General features: G+C 42.6%; 1 protein-coding gene across 1 annotated transcript in view; it reads right to left on the minus strand.

Moving 5' to 3' along the window:
- Positions 1-21,492, minus strand: part of LOC144693409 (cytosolic phospholipase A2 zeta-like) — a 139,331-nt gene extending 117,839 nt beyond the window's left edge. The window contains exons 1-5 of the mRNA XM_078563289.1: positions 21,394-21,492; positions 16,231-16,303; positions 13,571-13,707; positions 3,966-4,088; positions 2,854-2,894 (exon numbers count right to left, since the gene is read on the minus strand). Of these exons, the coding sequence (XP_078419415.1) occupies positions 2,854-2,894; positions 3,966-4,088; positions 13,571-13,707; positions 16,231-16,303; positions 21,394-21,492 (473 nt within the window). The remainder of the gene's footprint in view (positions 1-2,853; positions 2,895-3,965; positions 4,089-13,570; positions 13,708-16,230; positions 16,304-21,393) is intronic.
- Between the last annotated feature and the right edge of the window lie 236 nt (positions 21,493-21,728).

The following is a 21,728-nucleotide window of genomic DNA, read 5'->3' on the forward strand; positions in this document are numbered from 1 at the left end:
GTTTTAATTCTCCAACCCACGCACACTCTGATATTGGCCTCCAACATTGTTCCATTGAAGCTTAAAGAATAATACCTAATCTTTTGTTTAGGCACTTTACAGCCTTCTGAACTTAACACTGAGTTCAACAATTTCAGATCAAAACCTCTGCCTCCTTTTTTGTCAGATGGCAGCTGTTGGTGATGATTCCACTAAGCCCATTTATACCTCCTACAGACCCATTTCTTGTCCCCTCTTGCTTTGCACAAGCATTCCTTTTGTCATCCGATCTCTCCTGCCTTTCAGCATATCCTTTCTTGCCTCTGTACTTGCTCAAAACCTGGTACATCTCCAACTTTGTTTCAGTTCTGATGAAAGATCATCAACCTGTAACATTAACTGTTTCTCTATCCACAGATACTACCTGACCTACGGAATATTTGCAGAATTTTCTGTTTTTACTTCAGCAGTATTTTGCTTTTGCATTGGTTTTCCTTTTTAATTTGTTCTCAGGATTGGGGTGGGGCTATCAAGTCTACATTTATAATAATAAAAACAGAACATTCTGGAAGCATTCAGCAGGTCAGGCTGCATCTGTGGTGAGAGAAACAGAGTTAACGTTTCAGACCAATGATCTTTCATCAGAACTGGGAAAAGTTAGATAAGTAATAGTAAGAATAATGACGATATATGTTCAAGTTGCAGTCATGGTCCAGAGACTTGTTTGCTCTTTCCCTTCTCAGTGGTAGAAGTCACAGTACTGGAGTATGAAAGATTGAAGTTGTTGCATACATGCTGCTGTGGTGAGAAAGCCACAGTCTGCTGGTGGTGGAAAGGGTCAATACTGAGTCCAGCGGCATGGGCAGTAATCAAGCACTTTGTTCTATCATGATGTTCAGCTTCTTGAGTGTTTATGTACCTGCACCCAACCATGCAAATGGTGAGTGTTCCATCACACTCCTGAGCTGAGTCTTACAGATGATGGAGGGGTTTTGTGGAGTTGGGAAGTGAGCCACTCATCACATGATACCCAATCGTCCAAATACACCAAGTCCCTCTAAACATCAGCATTTAGAAGAAGTTTCACACCTTTTAAAAATATTCTGCTTTTCCATTCTTACTACCAAACCTCACAATTTTCCACGTTATATTCCATTTGTCACCTTGTTGTCCACTTAATTAGCCTGCTGGTAATTCTCTGTAGCCTCTATGTCTTTCTCGCAACTTGCGTTCCAACGTAACTTTGTATAGTCCCCAAATTTGAGTACATTACTCTCGAATCTTTGTCTAAGTCATTAATATAGATTGTAAATAGCTGAGGCCCCAGCACTGACCCTTGTGGGACTCCACTAGTTACAGCTGACAACTTGAGAATGCCCCATTTATCCCTACTCTCTGCTTCATGTTTGTTAGCCAATCCTTCATTCATGCTAATATATTATTCACAACTCTGTGAGCCCCTATCTTATGTATCAATGTTTTGTGTGGCAACTTACTGAATTCCCTTTGGAAATCCAAGTGTACTACTCCTACCGGCTCCCCTTTATCTACCCAACATGAATTCCCTTTCATAAAATCATGTTGGCTTTTTCTGATCACATGATTTATGATTTTCTGAGTGGCCTGTTAAGACTTCCTTAATAATAAATTCCAGCATTTTCCTGACAACTGATGTCAGATTAAGTGACCTCCAGTTCCCTGTTTTCTCTCTCCCTTCTTTCTTGAACAGTGGTGTAACATTAGCTAACTTCCAATCCACTGGAACCGTTCTGGAATCTAGGGAATTTCAGAAAATCATAACCAGTATCTCTGCAGCTACCTCTTTTAGGACCCGAGGATGTAGGCCATTAGGTATCAGGGATTTTGTCAGCTTTAAGTCACTTAACATTCTCCTATACTTTTCCTCTGCTGTTGTTAATTACCTTATATTCCTCACTCTTGTGAGCCACTTGGCTAGCCTCAATTTTTGGTATGTAATTTATGTCCTCTATAATGAAGACAGACACAACATATTTGTCAAAGGTCTCTGCTACTTTCTCGTTTTCCATGAAATTTTCTTCTGTGGCTTCCTCTAAGGGAATAACATTTACTTTAGCTACTCTCCTCCTTTGTTTATATGTGTAAAAGTTTCTACAATTTGTTTTTATATTCCTAATTAGTTTACTCTCATTCTATTTTTCCTTTTTTTCAACTTTTCGGTTACCCTTTGGTGATTTCTAAAACTCTCCCAATCCTCAGGTGAACTATTATTCTTCGCAATATTCTAATCATGGCTGCCTTCCTCTCTGTTAACTTCGGTTCCAACAACTTGAGGGTTTTCCCCTAACCTGTTTACCTCAGTTCAGTGAGTTCCAAGATGTGACATACTTAGCCATTCGAAGCCTTTATGTTGAGGGCAGCTACCCCCACTTCTGTTATCAGCTCTTGCATCCATATCAGGATCAAGGCTAGTGATCCAGTGGCTTTGGTGGAATCTGATCTGAACATCAGTAAGCAGGTTGCCAATGGATAGGTGTCGCTTGATGACAATGTTGAGATCTCCTCTCATTGCTCTGTTGATAAGTGGAAGAAGGTTGATAAGATGCTAACTGGTTTGGTATGATTTGTCTTGCTTTTTTGTGTAAAAGGCATACCTGGGCAATTACTCCAACATACAGGAATAGATGCCAGCAACATAGACCCACTAGTGCACAGGTTTCAGCCAGTCCCTAGGCTACACTGTTCAAAATATTCAGCTGCTTCTTAAATCTCACATGGATTGACATTGGTATCTATGAAAAATCGCTTTGAAAACAAACATGGTTTTAAAAATGGTTGATAAAAATGAAAGGCATTATCCTCAAGCCCCCTGAACCCCATAATTTCAATACTCACCATTTTTCCAAACGAAAGTCCACTTCCAGTTGCTCATCATTCTGGAAGGAACAGGTTAAATGTAATGAGATTCCATTTATTATTTTTACCGTTCAACCCTGCATTGAGCTTAAAAGCAATCCATTGTATTTTAGTTTATATTTCGTGAAAAATATCATTGCACGGAAGACTGGATGGAGCCCTCTATCTCTTGAACGTTGGTTTAAAATCAGCCCAGATCGATGGCATTATGACTGGCCTCAACCAGGCAAAGAAAGACAACTGCTGCATCTGTAGTGGGTTCCAGCACATTATGATTATCAAAACAACGCTCACATGAGAAAGAATGAGCATTTATACAGATCTTGCATGTCCTCAGAACATTTCAGAGTCTTACTTTTGAAGCATAGCTACTGTTACATAGGCAAATCCTACATCATGCTACAGTCCTGTGAACTATTTGGCAAGGTTCATAGAAACAGAAAATAGGAGCAGGAGTAGGTCATTCAGCCCTTCAAGCCTGTTCCACCATTCAATAAGATCATGGCTGATCCTCTCAACGCCATACTCCTGCTTTATCCCCACACCCCTTGACACCTTTGGAGTCTAGAAATCTATTTCCTTCTTAAATATATTTAGTGGCTTGGCCTCCACAGCCCTCTGTGGTAAATAATTCCGCAGGTTCACCACCCTCTGAGTGAAGGATTTTCTCCTCTTCACAGTCCTAAATGGTCTACTCCATATCCTGAGACTGTGACCCCTTGTTCTGGACCCCCCAGCCAGAGGAAACATCATCCCTGTATCCAGTCTGACCAGCCCTGTCAGGATTTTATACATTTCAATGAGATCCCCCCTCATTCTTCTAAACTTCAGTGAATACAGGCCTAGTTGATCCAATCTCTCCTCATACGGCAATCCTGCCATCCCAGGGATCATTCTGGTGAAAGCGCATTCCAAATCCTAACCACTCGCTGTGTGAAAAAATTTTCCCCGCATGTTCCCCTTCTACAAACACCATCTCTGTTTGTTGGTCGCTGTTGTACATCTCTAAACGTTCATGGCACACACTACTAATATGCATAGAGAGGGAACGCTTTTCCAGTGGTTCTATCACAGCAAAGTGGATGCCTCACCTTCAGGTCTATGAAAGCCTTCATATCGTGCCCAAGTTCAAATTTTCCAATATCGATGGCCACTGTCGACAGATGTTTTGTCCCTTTAACACTGGTATCATAGAGGGAGAGCTCCAGTACATGCTAAATAGATCAAAAAAAAACTCTCAAACAGAAAACGCATCACAATGAGCCACTGCTAAACATGAGGACAGCATCAGGCAAATGACTTCAATTGTCGGGGAAACTGCTAACTGTCATCAAATAAGCCAAATTGTAAAATGGTGAGTGACACATTACCGGAGACAACCTCCATCACTAAGTGTAAAGGGCTAACTTATACTGCAACAAGTACAGACACAGAAAAAACATATTTATTCAAAAAATTAAAAGTAAAGAACTATCCTGTTAATACCAGCATGTCCCTTCAGCAGCTCAGGGACCAATAGCATCAGATAATTATGCAGCGGGTAGCCCCTGGACTGCGCCCTGTGCTACAAGGAAATCCGTATGCAGTGCTCCTTATATTGATTTCCATATAATCTAAGCTGCTCCATCTTTTTCAGCTGTGGAACTAACAAAATAACTCTTTCAAAAAGCTGAATGTGTTGTAAGGTTCTTTATAAGCCCTGCAACTTCCCTTCCAATGTGATATAATATGCACTGCGGACACACCTCCCAGTGTGATCCAATACGGGCTCGCCACTCCCCTCCCAGGGCAGAATCATCCCAGCTTTGCACTAAGAGCAATAGCAGGTGGGTAAAACAATGTTTACCTGCTGGCTGCTGTATCACGCTGTATCTCCCAAACCTGCTGCATTACTTGTGCATTCCCGGAAAACACGCCATTTCCATGGCAGGCAGGCTCTCATTCGCCCGCCACGCCATCACCTCGCTGCTTCATCACGCCAGGCGCCATATTTAAAATCCAGCTGCGCACACACATTTCAGTGCTTCCAGTCCATGACTACTGCAGGCAAGATGTCCACAAAAGGCAAAAAGGCTGTAGCCCCAGGTTTAATGAGATGTCACTGGAATGAAATTTGGACGCTATGGTGTCCTCTACCCCCACTCTGGCCACGGGACGGGCAGCGGCATCTCCAATCCAACATGGCAGGCAGTGGCAGCGGTGGTCAGTGCCAATGCTGCACAGAAGAGGTTGGCCATCCAATGCAGATAGAGGATGAATGATCTCATCCATGCAGCCAGGGTATGGCAACTATCTCATCCCTCTAAACATACACACTCAGGCTCATCGCACATTCATTGGCATCTCACTCACTGCCTGCTCAAGAAACATCACTACCCATTCTCACACACACCCTCACATGTCCATCTTTGCCTCATTTCCTCCGGAACTTGCCTCCTCAGCCCTCACCATCTTGAGGCCATTTGCACAGATCAACATGTGCCCCCAAACACACCCTGGGATACCCTCCTTCCCCAGTACGGCTCTTGACTACAGCCTCTTCCCTTGCCTGAGGCCACTACTCCCCCTTCCCCAAGCAAGACCTTGCCCTGCAGCCATTGAAAAGCACCCCACATATGGCTGATCTGGTAGGTCAAGACCTACTCACGAGCCCCCCTAAAAGTGATGCGGTGCTGTCTGTGAAGCCAGATGCTGATGGCTGCGAGTGCTGACCAAAGCAAGGTAGGCAAACAAACCTTGCAGTGCCAAGCGAAGTGTAGCCCGCCAAGTGCACGTTGCTTATGTGCTGTTGTGAAACACGTTGGCATGTTTTCCCACCAACCTGGGCGGACGATCCGTATGATATACTGATGTATTAATGATATGCTGATGTATTACAATAAGGTTCCCGACGTCCAATAGTGGGAAACGCGGCCCGCCTTCAGTGAGCTGAGCGGATGATTGCAAAGTGGTTTCATGCCATCATGAAACCGATTGCGCCATATTGTCTGCTCACACCACCGAACACACCCGATGGCGGCAGGCACGAAAATCCCGGCCCCAGTTTGACACAACGTGGCCTCTGCACACAATTCCACATGACGACAAAATATGAGCTTTGGCTAACTCTCCTAACATGACAATATGAGTACTGAACATCCATCCCAGTATGATACAATATGGGCTCTACACATCTCTCCCAATGTAACACCATATGGACTCTGCAAACACCCAGAATGACAGAATAAATACAGAACAGGAGGCCATTCAGCCCATTGTCTCTCTGTTAGCCCTTCAAAGCAGCCACTCACCTAGTGCCACTCCCCACCTTCTCCCCGTAGCCATGCACATTCCTCCTTTTCAGATAATAATTCAATTCCTTCCTGGATGTCTTGATTGAACCTGCCTTCACCACACTCTCAGAAAGCACATTCCAAATCCTAACCACTCGCTGTGTGAAGAAGTTTTCCTTCATGTCTCCACTGTTTCTTTTGTCAATTAGACAAAATTGTGTCTAATGGTTCTGGTTCTTGAATCTTCCACCAATGGAACAGTTTCTCCCTATCCGCTCTGTCCAGAACCCCCATGATTTAGAATACCTCTTTCAAATCTCTTCTCGACCTTCTCTTCGCAAAGGAAAACAGTCCCAACTTCCCCAATATATCTACGAAACTGAAGTTCCTTATTCCTGGAACTGTTCTTGTGAATCTTTTCTGAACTCTCTAATATGCCTTCACATCCTTCCTTAAGTCTAGAGCCCAGAACTGGATGCAATACTCTATTTGAGGTTGAACCAGTATTCTAGATAAACTTAACTTCCTTGCTTTTGTACTCTAGGTCCATATTAATAAATCCTAAGATGCTGAATGCTTTATTAACAGCTCTCTCAGCCTGTCCTGCCATCTTCAATCATTTATGCACAAATAACACCTTTTGAATTATACTCTTTATTTTATATTTTCTCTCTCAGATTTTCCAACCAAAGTAAATCACTTCATTACCTGGAAAAACTCAGCAGGTCTGGCAGCATCGGCGGAGAAGAAAAGAGTTGACGTTTCGAGTCCTCAAACGTCAACTCTTTTCTTCTCCGCCGATGCTGCCAGACCTGCTGAGTTTTTCCATGTAATTCTGTTTTTGTTTTGGATTTCCAGCATCCGCAGTAGTTTTTTGTTTTTAAATCACTTCATGCTACTTTGTATTAAATTTCATCTGTCACTTGTCCACTCAATCCACCAACCTGTCTGGGTCTTTTTGACGTTCTACATTATCCTCCTCCCCCCATTTCATAATACTTCTAAGTTCTGTATGGTCTGGAAATTTTGAAATTGTGTTCTGTACACCAAATCTAGGTTATTAATGTCTTCCAGGAAGAGAAAGGGTCCTCAAACCCATCCCTGGGCAACTCAATTATAAATCCTCCAGTCTAAAAAACATCCAATAACCACTGCCCTGTTTCATGTTAGTCAGCCAATTTCGCATCCACGTTGTTACTGTCTCTTTTATTCCATTAGCTCTAATTTTGCTCACATACCTGTTGTGTGGTGCTTTATCAAATGCCTTTTTGGAACTCCATGTATACCATATCAACATCAAACCTCTCTGTTAGCTCATCAAAAAACTCAAGCAATTTAGTTAAACACAATTTGCCCTCCACAAAGCCATCCTGACATTCCTTATTTAACCCACATTTGCTCAAATGACTATTGATTTTGTCACAAATTATTGTTTCTAGAAGCTTCTCCACCATTAAGGTTAAACTGACTGGCCTGCAGTTGCTGCACTTATTTTTACACCCTTTTTTGAACAAAGATGTAGACTGGGAAATTATGGCCAATGCCTCTGGAATTTCCATTCTCACTTCCCTCGGTATCCTTGGATATATTCCATCTGATCCTGATACCTCATCAACTTTAAATACAGACAGTGTTATGATATGGCAGGTGGTATTCGCCAGGCTGACCAAATCCACAAGGGAAACTTGGCCACGCTATCGCAATGATTTTGCAATTTTTATTTATTACAAGAAGGCTGGTGCACTGAAGTCAGAAGTGATGAGTCCACTACCACCTTAGGGATATTAAAGATTAAATTAAAACACTTACTAACAAAAGAAGAAAACACTTAAACACACAAGGTTACAGTTACACAGTTCCCAAAATTTCGACTTAACTAGACTCCCAGCTACATACCCCCTTTAAGGCAACAGTCTAAATAGATTCCAAATTTATAAAGTCATGCAGCAATTTTACCGCAAGCACCCCTCTGGACAATGGGATTCTAAAGGTTTTCAACACAACTTTGGTTACTGGAACAGCAAACTTCTGCAGGGTGGCCAGAGGCTTTTTCCCCCAAGTCTGTTTCACACAGTCACCTTTAACGATCTCACACGGACACCCCTCACACAGCCTTCCATCCTTTTTAAATAAATTTCTCCCTTTTCGATCTGTAAATCCCATTGTTTCAACTTGTCTTTAGAAGTCACTTTTCCCAGAATATAAAAATCTTTCATGTTATCATTATGGCCAGTACTTTTGGGAAAAATAAATGTAATCACTTTGCCTTGGTTATCTTGCTAGTTGTAAACATCTTCTATGTCCCTTTGAAAATCAAACACTTCTCCATTTATCTAAAAATGCAAATTTCATTCACACCATCTCTGCTCAGACTTCACCTAGCTTTACTGACCTCCATTTCAAATGCCTGTTGTACACCTCACTTATTTGATAATTGAAACCTTGCAGTCACATATATATATAATATAAGCCTGCTTTAAAATATCCGACAATAATATTAAGAAAAATATGATAGTTTCCTGACAACAGCTTATCTAATACCTGTTTCCAATCTATTTTAAACCCCTCAAGTATCTGAATTACATCCTCTTTCACCATGTGCAGCATCATTTTCCTTGGTAAAGATAGATGCAAAATATTCACTTAATACCTTAGCCATGCTCTTTGCCTCTGTGCGTAAATCCCCTTTTTGGTCCCTAATCGGCCCCGATCCTCCTTTTACTACTTAAATGCCTTTAGTAGATTTTTGGATTCCCTTTTATGTTGGCCGCCAGTCTTTTCCCATATTCTGTCTTTGCTTCTGTTATTGCTTCAACAATTCCCCTCTGAACCTTCTAGATTCAGCCTGATTCTCTGTTGTATTATAAATCTGACATCTGTCATGAGCACACTTTTTCTTCTTCATCGTAATCCCTATCTTTCTGTCATCCAGGCGCTCTAGGTTTGTTTGCCCTATCTTTCTCTTTCATGGGAATATACCTTGACTGTGCCCCAACTTTCTCGTCTTTAAAGGTAGTCCATTGTTCAGTTACTGCCAATTTTTGAATCCAATTTATCTGGGTCAGATCCATTGTTACCCCATTGAAGTTGGCTTTCCCTCAGTTAATTATTCTTACTCTGGATTATTCCTTGTCCTCTTTCATAGCCAACCTAAACTTTATGACACAATGATCACTGTCTCCTAAATGTTCCCCTACTAACACTTGATCCACTTGGTCCATCTCATTTCCAAGAACCAGGTCTAGCAGTGCCTCCTTTCTTGTTGGAACAGACTCTAGGAACTCTTGCCCCTCTCTGCCCTTTACACTACTACTATCCTAATATATATTTGGATAATTCCCCAAATTCCAGAAAGTCCCCGATTATAACTATTGTATAATTGCACTTCTCTGTAAATTCCTTGCAAATTTGTTCCTCTACATCTTTCCCACCACTCCCAATGTGACACAATATGGCTGATGCACATGTCTTAACAGAGCTCTGCACACCCTTCCCCATTATGACAAAATATTAGCTTTGCATTCAGCATGGACTCTGCATATCTTCCTCAACATAACACAATATGGGATCTGCTCACCCATCTCCAACGTAACACAATATGGGCTCTGCACGCCCATTGTCAATGTAACACAATATGGGCTCTGCGCACATATCTCCGACATATCATAATATGGGCTCGGCACACCTCAGTCTAACATAACACAAAATGGAGTTTGCACTTACCTCCCAGTGTGACACAGTATGGGCAGTGCACACACTCCTCTTAACGTGATACAATATGGGCTCTGTATGCTTCTCTCAATATGATCCAATATGGCTCTGCATGTCCCTCCAAATGTGACCCAACATGGGCTCTGTATACTCCTTGCAATGTGACCTCATATGGGCTCTACATCCCTCTCCAAAGTAACACAGCATGGGCTCTGCATGCCACTTATAATATGAGGATAATATGAACTCTTTACACCCCACCTAATGTGACACAATTTTTTTTATATTTGTTCATGGGCTGTGGGCATCGCTGGCTAGGCCTGCATTTATTGCCCATCCCTAATTGCCCTTGAGAAGGTGGTGGTGAGCTGCCTTCTTGAACTCCTGCAGACCATGTGGTGTAGGTACACCCACAGTGCTGTTAGGGAAGGGGTTCCAGGATTTTGACCCAGCGACAGTGAAGGGACGGCGATGTATTTCCAAGTCAGGATGCTGTATGGCTTGGAGAGAAACTTGCAGGTGGTGGTGTTCCCATGTATCTGCTGCCTTTGTCCTTCAAGATGGTAGCAGTTGTGGGTTAGGAAGATGCTGCCTGAGGAGACTTGGTGAGTTCCTGCAGTGCAACTTGTGGATGGTACACACTGCTGCCACTCTACAGTGATGGTGGAGGAAGTGAATGTTTATGCGTGGGATATCACTCAAGCGGGTGCTTTGTCCTGGATGCAGTTGAGCTGCTTGAGTGTTGGAGATGCACTCATTCAGGGAATCACACTCCTGACCTTGTAGATGATGGACAGACTTTGGGAGATCAAGAGGTGAGTTACTCACCCTAGGATTCCTAGCCTCTGACCTGCTCTTGTAGCCACAGTATTTACATGGATAGTCCAGTTCAGTTTCTGGTCAATGGTAACCCCAATGATGTTGATAATGAGGGATTCAGCGATGATAACGCCATTCAATGTCAAGGGGCAATGGTTAGATTCTCTCTTGTGGGGATGGTCATTGCCTGACACTTGTGTGGCGCAAATGTTACTTGCCACTTGTCAGCCCAAGCCAGGATATTGTCCAGGTCTTTCTGCATGGGTTAGACATGGTCTGCTTCAGTATCTGAGGAATTATGAATGGTGCTGAATATTGTGCAATCACAATTGAACATCCCCACTTTGGACCCTATGATGGAAGGGAGGTCATTAGTGAAGCAGCTGAAGATGGCTGGGCCTAGTGCACTACCCTAAGGAACTCCTGCAGTGATGTCCTGGAACTCAGATGATTGACATCGAACAACCACAACCATCTTCCTTTGCGCTCGGTATGACTCCAAAATGCAGAGACGTTGCCCCCAGATTCCCAACTGACTTCAGTTTTGCTAGGGCTCCCTGAAGACACACTCAGTGAAATGCTGCCTCAATGTCAAGGGCAGTCACTGTCACCTCACCTTGGGAGTTCAGCTCCTTTGTCCATGTTTGAACCAAGGTTGTAATGAGGTCAGGAGCTGAATGACCCTGGTGGAACCCAAACTGAGTGTCAGTGAGTGGGTCATTGCTAAGCAAGCGCCACTTGCTAGCCCCCTATGGCCCGTTTCATCACTTTACTGATGATCAAGAGTAGACTGATGGGGCAGTAATTGGCTGGGTTGGATCTGTCCAGCTTTTTGTGTACAAGACATATCTGGGCAATTTTCCACATTGCTGGATAGATGCCAGTGTTGTAGCTGTACTGGAACAGTTTGGCTAGGGGCGCAGCAAGTTCTGGAGCACAAGTCTTGAGTACTATTGCCAGAATATCGTCAGGGCTCATAGCCTTTGTAGTATCCAGTGCCATCAGTCGTTCCTTGATATTACATAGAGTGAATCGAATTGGCTGGAGACTGGCATCCGGGTGCCTGGGACCTCCGGAGGAGGTCGGGATGGACCATCCACTCAGTGCTTCTGGGTGATGATTGTTGCAAATGCTTCAGCTTTATCTTACTGGGTTGCTGGGCTCCCTATCATTGAAGATGGGGATATTTGAGGACCCTCCTCCTCCAGTGAGTTGTTTAATGGTCCACAACCATTCACAATTGGATGTGGCAGGACTGCAGGGCTTAGATCTGATCCATTGGTTGTGGGATCGCTTAGCTTGGTCTATCACTTGCTGCTTATGCTGTTTGGCCAGGAAGTAGTCCTGTGTTGTAGCTTCACCAGGTTGACACCTCATTTTTAGGTATGCCTGGTGTTGCTCCTGGCGTGCCCTCTTGCATTCTTCATTGATCCCCAGATTGATGGTAATGTTAGAGTAGGTGATATGCTAGGCCATGAGGTTACAGATTGTGGCTGAGTACAATTCTGCTGCTGATGGCTCACAGCACCTCATGGATGCCCAGCCTAGAGTTGTAGATCTGTTCAAAATCTATCTCATTTAGCAAGGTGGTAGTGCCACACAACACGATAGAGGGTATCCTCAATGTGAAGATGGGACTTCGTCTCCACAAGGACTGTGTGGTGCTCACATCTACCAATGCAGATCCATCTGGGACAGGAAAATTGTTGAAGATGAGTACAAGCATGTTCTTCTCTCTTGTTGGTTCCTTCACCACCTACCACAGGCCCAATCTAGCAACTATGTCCTTTAGGACTTGGCCAGCTCAGTCAGTAGTGGTGCTACTGAGTCAGTCTTGTTGATGGATATTGAAGTCCCCCATCCAGAGTACATTTTGCACCCTTGCCACCCTCAGTGCTTCCTCCAAGTGGTGTTCAACTTGGAGGAGTACTGATTCATCAGTTGAGGGAGGGTGGTACATGGTAATCAGCAGGTTACCTTGCCCATGTTTGACCTGATGCCATGAGACTTCATGGAGTCCACAGTCAATGTTGAGGTCTCCTAGGGCAAATCCCTCCCGATTGTATACTGTGCCGCCACCTCTGCTGGGTCTGTCCTATCGGTGGAACAGGACATACCCAAGGATGGGGATGGTGGTGTCTGGGACATTATCTGAAGGTATGATTCCGTGAGTATGACTGTCAGGCCATTGCTTGGCTAATCTGTGGGACAGCTCTTCCAATTTTGGCACAAGCCCCCAGATGTTAGTACGGAGGACTTTGCAGGGTCGACAGGACTGAGTTTGCCATTGTCGTTTCTGGTGCCTAGGTCAATGCCAGGTGGTCCGTCCAGTTTCATACCTTATAGGCTTTCTAGTGATTGTGATACAACTGAGTGGCTTGCTAGGCCATTTCAGAGGGCAGTTAAGAGTCAACCACATCCCTGAGGCTCTGGGGTCACATGTAGGCCAGACCAGTTAAGGATGGCAGATTTCCATCCCTAAAGGGCATTAGTGAACCAGATGAGTTTTTACGACAATCAACAATGGTTTCAGGGTCAGCATTAGACTTTTAATTCCAGATTTTTTGAATTCAATTCCACCATTCGCCGTGGTGGGATTCAAACCCGGGTCCGCTGAGCATCACCCTGGTCTCTAGATTGCTAGTCCAGTGACAATGCCATGCCACCGCCTCCCCCAAGCATAATCTCTGAGTAACCCCAAAAATGCCACAATAATATTAGTTTAATCAACAACACTGTTCCCCGTACACAGTCTCGAATGTGGTAATACAACTGGAGCTCCCTTTCCTAATTTGCAGGACATATGTTCAGGGTGTAACATTTAGATTATAATCTGTGATATAGGCACTGACTGTTCCACACCATAGCATATTGCCTTCTTTTCTCAGGCTTACCTTCACCATACTCTGTATCCTGAAATTGAAAGTTTCATCCCACTCAGGATTGGTGTTATTAGAAACAATTTTCGTTTTGTAATCGACTGCAGATGCCGTTGGGAGATGTAAAGAAACATAACAGTCTGCTGAGCTTACTGTGAACAGTCATAAACATGAAACAATCAAAAGCTATGTCAAAGGATCTTACAGCATGGTGTACAAGGTAGGCAGTCTTGGTCTCTGCTATTTCTACACATTAAAACAAGTTAATTCAGAACTATCACAAATATCAAGAGCCTGCATTTATCACTCTGATGCCTCAAAAAAAAGACTTTTGTTTGAACCTCACATTTAAGGAGGTCTTGTCGCCCAGAAGTTATAACCTACTTAACATTTCCACAGATACATAAATGGAAGTGCACCATCATGCTAATAGGACAATGGTGCTATTTATCACTGATTGCATTTCACAGAATCAGACAGTACAGGAGGCCATTCGGTCCATTTTGCCTGTGTCACTAAAAATTTCCTGCTTGACTGAAGGTTTATTTTGGTACCATCTACAAATCTGGCCCATTTGCACTGAGGTTCTGAATCGCATTATTGATGCAAACTGAGAGCAGCAGTGATCCCAACACCAAACCCCACTACACTCTACTCGCTTTACCTCCACCCTACACTCTCCATGCTATACATTAAAGCGGCATTATTTAGGGTTTTGCCCCTCTATCTGGATATGGGTAATTTGAGCCACCAATAATATAGAACTCTCAAACTATAGAAATAGAAGAGGCCAGACTGATGAGGGGAATGAAACAGAGAGAAGAAAGATACACAAGAAATTACTTCACATAAGGACAGCAAAAGCTAGTTGATCAGCGATGCCTGAGAATATGCTGTACCAAAATCTGAACGATTCCTCTCTACAGGATTCCTGGGCAGACTCAAGCCAGCACCTGGTGAGCATTAAGGAGATTTGTTTTATATTTGTTCTCAGGATGTGACTAATTCTAGCAAGGCTTAATTTATTGTCCAACCCAAGTTGCCTTAATAACATCTAATATGGCCTTCTCCATGAACCGCTGCCACTTAGTGGTTTTATACCTAACTTCTTTGATAATTTAATCTTGCAGTCTAATTGCCTCTAGTTCAATTAAATTAGCCACACATACAGAACCATAGACACACACACAAACATAAGCCTGCTTTAAAGTATCCTACAATAATATTAGGCAAAATATGATAGTTCCTCGACAGGTTGCAGGCCTGTCAGAGAAGCATTAGAATAGTCAAATCTATAGGTTAACAAAGGTATGAAGAGGATTTCAGCTCCAAGTGAGCTAGGGTAGGGGTGAAGGTGGGTGATGTTCCGGAGGGTGCAAGTAGGCGTCTTGTTGATCAAGAGAATAAGGGGTCAGAAGCTCACTGTTGATAAATATAGCCACCATGTTAATATGGATGGTACAGTTGAGCTTCTGGTCAATGGTAATCCCAAGATGACACTGGTGGGGGATAATGATGGTTGAGGTTCAAGGGGATATGGCTAAGCTTTTCCTTGCTGGAGATGATCACTCCTTGACCTTTGCGTTATGTTCCAACTGGCAGCCTAAACCTGGATACTGTCTAGGTCCTGCTGCAGGTGGGGCTGTTTCATGATCAGAGGAATTTGGACACAGTTGGACTGTGTCAGGAATAGAAATATCACACTGATGCATTAAGAAACACCCTATTTACATGGGAGCTGTTAAGGCACAATAGAGGGAATTTTACTGGTGAAGAGGAAGAGATTGGGGCGCCATGTAGAAATCAACCTGATTTCTAACTTCACTAATATTCATTTCTACCTTTTAGCACTCAGAGTTGAAATGAAAGGGACAGAGTTGGATCTACTTCTGAACAAGCTGGAAAAGAAACATATCTGTTAACACCAGATTAAGGAGATGGAAATTAAACTTGCTGCATGAAATGAAAATAACACACATATCAGGCCTGTATATCTTCAAACAATACTTGCACTTTCAACTGGGGATTCACTGCATGCGAGAAACAGCATTTATTGTAGTTAGTTTTTGTTGCTTACTAGTTTTATTAAATAATGGAGGTAAGAAAGGAATTCTATGTGCAACAAGAACAGGCTATTCTAGTTTAAGGGGGATACTATTATAGTGGCCAAGCTTTCTCAGGTTGCCAAGGTCTCATAAAGAACAGACCAGTATTGTTCGATTCCAAACAAAGAGATTGGTTGAATGCAGAGATTCAGGGTTATACAGACATTCTCAAAAAGAAGACCCTCTTTATCCTTAACTACAATTTGACATGTTAAACAACTACAGGTTATTCAGAAATGCAGTTTGAAATAAAAATGCTACTCTTGTCTCACATTTTACAGGATATTTTGAAGCAAGGTGAGCTGCTAGGCTGGAGCATCTACAGGCACATCAGATATTGACTCCAGTACAGAACTATCGAGGAGAACGAGAACAATTAAATAAACAAATTTACATGTGTCTAAATAGCACCAGCTATTATGGGAAGCAATGAATCAGCAATCAGTGATGGAGTCTAGAGTGCTTCTATGACAGAAATAAATTAGTCTGATTAAAATTAGTACACAACTTCTGAAAGAATCAACAGAGTCACAAATATTTATACAGATAAGCCGAAATGTAATTGCTTACATAAATCTCCTCCAACAATATTCTTTGCTCGTCGAATTTTCACAGATAGGTCATAGTAAGGTTGTTGCTCTTTCTGAAAAGGAAAGCAGTATTATTGCCCAAAGTCATGCTGAAGTTGAATCCAATTAATGAAGCCACTGGTACAGAAAATTAACATATCCATATACTACACATTAATTCCAAAGGACTCAATCATGCTCAACTCATAGAACCACTTCCTATTCATTCATGTATGATATGTTTTTGCTTTTGGTTGAATTATTGAATGAATAATGTTAATAGTATATTAATTATATTGTTAAGATACACAGGTGAAGGGTGTTATTTAATTAAGTACTTTGAACACATATAAATAGGAGACAGCTGGGACACTGGGTGTGTGAGGAATGTTGAGACTGAATAAAGTCAATAATCTCTCTCAGTGAGGAAAAGCTCTGTGCCTTGGTTTGACTTCACCAACTGGCTTGGATTCTGCTAACAAATAATTCAATAGGATCTGGATCCATCTTGCCTGGAGTTCATGGTCAATTTTCTAACAATATTGAATTCAAGGAATTAATGAAGAATTGAAGCTCATAATGCAGGACATCATTGAGGGTGATGAAACAGAGATGATGAAAGAGTTAAAGCTCAGATGCACACAATGTATGCATATGATTACTGAAATCACAGGCCCAAAGAGGAACAATCAGAAATACAATTAGCAACATCCCACATGTGGCTAGTGGCTAATGTATTGGACAATGCTGAATTATACCACAGGCACAATTATCTTGGTGTCTTCCTGAGGCTAGAAGCTCATTATTCTTGTCAGATGAAGTGGTGTCTGTACATTCCACTGGTACCAGTAGGACTCAGTCCTAAATATCAATTGGCTGCCCTGCTCTCTTAGTTTAGGATTAACAAGACAAAGGGGGAGTGGAAAGGACCAGTATATTTCTGTTGGATTTGCAGTGAACTGAATTAGCTGTTATCAGCAGGATGATGTTGGGCAGCCTCAGTGTCCCTGAGCTAGGAAGGCCCTGGTTCCCACTCCTGGACACTATCTAGCAACTGTGTTGGTGGTACTTGTATGGATAACAAATGAGGACAGGATCAGGCTTAGCCATGATACCTACTCTGGATGAATAGTTAGCTGACACATACTATGCACTACCACAGAGTCTAAAGTGCTCAATACCTGATTAATGTCTGTGGAACTGTACTCCAGCAAGGAATCTTATTCTTGCAGGAAATAGTTGCAATACTGATAAAATTTCAGAATAATTATAAGTAAAAATGTTGGAAGAAATGTCAATTTCTTACAGTTCCAAGGTAACTGTCTGATACAGTCAGTGTCAACTGTATTAGCAATCTTGTGTTGCTAGAGGACTGTAAGCAGTGAAGTACTTAGATAGTGAGGCAATATATATCTCCAAAAAGAAAAGCATTCTCTCTCCAAGGTCATAATTTTTACTTTCAACATTAATAAATTGGCAGATTGCTCCGCTGATATAAAACCTGCCCTTTTTTCATTTGCACAGATTTCAATTATCTTTATGGGCCGACAGTCTGCTGGATACAAACTGGTTCGTTTCCTGGATACAAACAGATCTCCCACACACAGACACTCACTCTCACAGTCTCACACACACACATTCACTCTTTCACTCCTATACACACACACTCTCTCTCTCCCACATGCATACACTCTTTCAGTCCCCCCGCCACACGCACACACACCCACTCTCACTCTCCTCGTTCTCTCACTCCCACACACACTACCTCACAAACACACACAAACTCTCTCTCTCTCGCTCCCATACACACACACTCAGCTGTCAGCCTCTTCCCGCCCACCCCGGATCCCACAACGTGGGGCTCCGCTCCGCAGCGGCTCATTCCAGGATCTTGCAGCCAGCCTCTCCTTCCCGGGGGCACGGACCTCGCAGCCAGCCTCTCCTTCCTGGGGCCCCAGACCTTGCAGCCAGCTTCTCCTCCCCAAGGCCCTGGCACTCCACTCCACCGCACTCTGTTCTCCTGGCCTTGGTTAGAGGTGCCAGAGCGGACACCAGTGGTCAGGGAGCCACCCTCAACATCAATGGGAGCCACCACTGGCTCGCGAACCTTGCAACGAAGAACACTGATTTATCTCATTGCTGTCTATGGCTCTTGCTGTGTGTAAAATGCCTGCAAATCTCCCAAAATTACAACACTTTAATATTTCTTTGGCTGTGACGTGCACTCAGGTGTCTTGACATCATGGAAGTCTCACTAAAAATGCAAGTTTATAATTTCTTTCACCCCAGTTTTTACAGTGAATTTTCTGAACTGAGATGTCCTTATGCACTGATCAGCACTTCAAACGTCCTTCCTCCATTTATAAATCTACTTTATGCTGTTAAACCCATCAGCTGTTGCTTTATGAAAGGAGCTCACATAAGAGTGACCAAATTACTGAGTCCATCCTTGGAGATCTGGGTCACAGAACCCAGACACAATTAATTCTATTTCTATTTATAATTATTTACTGGTTTGACCTGTTCTAATTTCATGGGTCTGAAGTTGCCTAATCAGTGGTACATATCCCAAATCACTCAAAAGTTGTTATCATCAGAAAATTAGGAGGACAGGTTCAAGTTTATATGTGGTCCTCTCCCAAATCTAAATTGGGTGGCCACAAACAAATACCAAATTGTGACACTCTTGAGTTTAATACAGCTAAATACTTAACCTCTATTCTCCCCTATCTTCTTTGTTTAGGTCCACATTATTAAGGGGCTTCTCTTCTGGTTGCTCCACTATCTCCAGTGCAAAGGGGAGAATCTTACAATGATTGGGAGGCAAAACATGAAATATTTTGCATTTTTTCTTTATTGCATCCTGGGGCTTAAAACAGCTTCGCTTTTGTTGACATGATAGTGTTCCTTGAGCTCACAACCTCAAACAAGCACATGTCCACTCAGGAAATGCAAGCAACAATTTAATCTCAAGCAACCATGTAGGCCATGAGCCAGCAATGAGAATGTGCCAGCCTCATCCTGCAAAGCCTGCTGCTCCTAACAAGATCTCCTGTGGAGTGGAACTGTTCATTCACAAGAGAGGAGAGAGGCATGAGGAGGACTTTCTTTTAACTATTAGGCAAGGATATTTAGGACATGGAATGTGTCAGCAGGAACCATAATCCATATGAGCTTTCAAAAAGGGAGTGGACAAGTATCTAAAAAAAAAACAAATTAATGGCATATATTAGAGGGGAGGGGAATGGAACTAAGTGGATAATCAGCAGAGGCACACTGGGTTGAGTGTCCTTCTCCAGTGTTGTAAAATTTTATTATTATCTGGGCTAAATAACCGATCAATACTCGTAACAGCTGACAATTGGCAATCACATACTTTCAATCACAATTCTGACGTTTTTCTGGGGTCAAAATGCATGGCAAAAAAAACTTAGTATGAGAGAAAAATATAGCTACTACAATGCCATGTAAAATTTACTGGCTGCGTCCAGTCGAACCATGGTTTAAAAAAAACAAGGGGATAGCAGCCTTACTTCTGCTGCCCAACCAGTGCTAATTTTGATGGTGGGTTTACATCTCATATCGTTAACCTATTTTTCTCTTTCAGCTACTGGGCGTTTGCTGTGTATGTCTGTTGTTCACCATGTTTAAAATACAGGAGCACCATCAGTTGCAGTGCAGGTGAGTAAAGGAGCCAGCAAAATTTGACTAAACACTTCCCATTTCTCCACCAAGTAAAATTTATTCCAAAAAAAAACCTTTTATTGCTCTGGCTGCTTTCCAAAGTCACTGCGTTTTATGCGTATTATGTGCATTTAAGATGATTATAAAAGCAGTAAAATCAGATGTTTATTTAGTTCAAGTGAAAACATGGGTATTGTAAACAATGTGGTCTTCTGGTTGTCGAGATTGTGGTGTTTGATATGATGTTACAAAATGAAAACCACGTGATTGAGACGTGTTTTGACCATGAACAAAAAACTGGTTTAGTTTACATTAAACATAAGAACAAGTAGTAATTACAGTAAGGTCCCAGCATTCGCGGGGGTTACGTTCCTACAAAATTTTGCAAATGGCGAAATCGCGAATGGGGAACATGCTTTTGAATAGGACTCAATTAGATATGTTCCAGCCATGCGAGGGCAGCATTGATTTGGGCAATATTGTGGTGCAGTACCTGTATACAACAGACGGGGAGCTTCTGAGCAAGACATCAGTGACGATTTTAAATTGGACCGGGTATTAGTTTTGATGAAAGATCTTTTGGTAAATTATATTTTTGGTTGGAGAAAAAACAGAAGACCCAAAGGATTTCAGTATTATTTCATCACAGTGGTGTCACCACAAATGGTAATTAGGTATTTTGCCTGGACATATATTAAAAAATACTCCAACCCACTATCTCCACCCTTGCACCACTACCCTGGTTTCTACTGTGTATCAGCTCAATGTAGCAGCCAGATGAATTCACTCTCTTCCTAACTGATGGGCTGCCTCAAGAGTCTTTTAGGCACTCGCAGCCTCTTGTTAATGTGGCCGATGTTAATGCAGCCCAGCCACCAAGTTGGTTTGAGCTTCTCGCTGATGCTATTGGTACACCGCTCGCCCAATCACTGCAGAAAACTCAAAATATGCTGAGATTATGGCCAGGATTTTCAATTCTGAGTCAGGAAACTGCCCGCCAGTTCAGTTCAAGGTCCCATCTCAGCACGCCGTGTTCCTGACATGCCCACCCCAAATTTTCAAAGGGCCATGCCAATTAATGGCAGGGAGAGGTTCACCATCTAATTAAGGATGGCAGGAAGGCTGGAGAGCCAAAGGGGGGCCCTCCATATCGGCAGCCCCTCTGATCGAAGTGGGAACTAACTGCCCATTCGTGATGCAGAAAAAAAGGATGCCCCAACACGGAGAAACTGTGAATAACTGAACATTGCTCACATGATGGGAGAAGCGGTGTAGAGTACAAAGTGTGAGTAAGTGAAAACGCAAACCAGGAAGGCACAAACAACAAGACTTTACTGTACCACAGTGAGACTTCATCAATTTCATGCTCCTCTTTCTATCAATCATACAATATGTAACATTGTTTAGATTTGATGTCAGGACCAAGCCTTTGCCAATTAACAGTCCATGTAATTTAAGCCAAAGTTTAAAGTTACAGTACCTTAACAGACAATGGTGCAGCTTTTCTTGGCACATCTTCTGATTCATACAGAGTGCTGACTACACATGGGAGGAGTCGTGTTGACACTCGCATGAACATCATGGGATTTAGATGGGTTGCTCTGGTTGCTCCTCTTAACTTGGGTCTTTATTGCAGTCCATTCAGCCCTCCTCTCAACTGGTTAGCACTATCATTCACGGTCACTTTTTATCTGCAAGTGGAGGAGCTAAACTGCTGAATAGATGTAACACGGATGAAAGCCCCAGAAAAAAAACTATGCAGTAAGAAAGTTCATCAGTGCAAATTAAGTGGTTGTCTACTTAACTATTTGTTCT

The sequence above is a fragment of the Cetorhinus maximus genome, chromosome 18 (assembly GCF_964194155.1).
Source record: "Cetorhinus maximus chromosome 18, sCetMax3.hap1.1, whole genome shotgun sequence".
Classification (NCBI taxonomy): domain Eukaryota; kingdom Metazoa; phylum Chordata; class Chondrichthyes; order Lamniformes; family Cetorhinidae; genus Cetorhinus; species Cetorhinus maximus.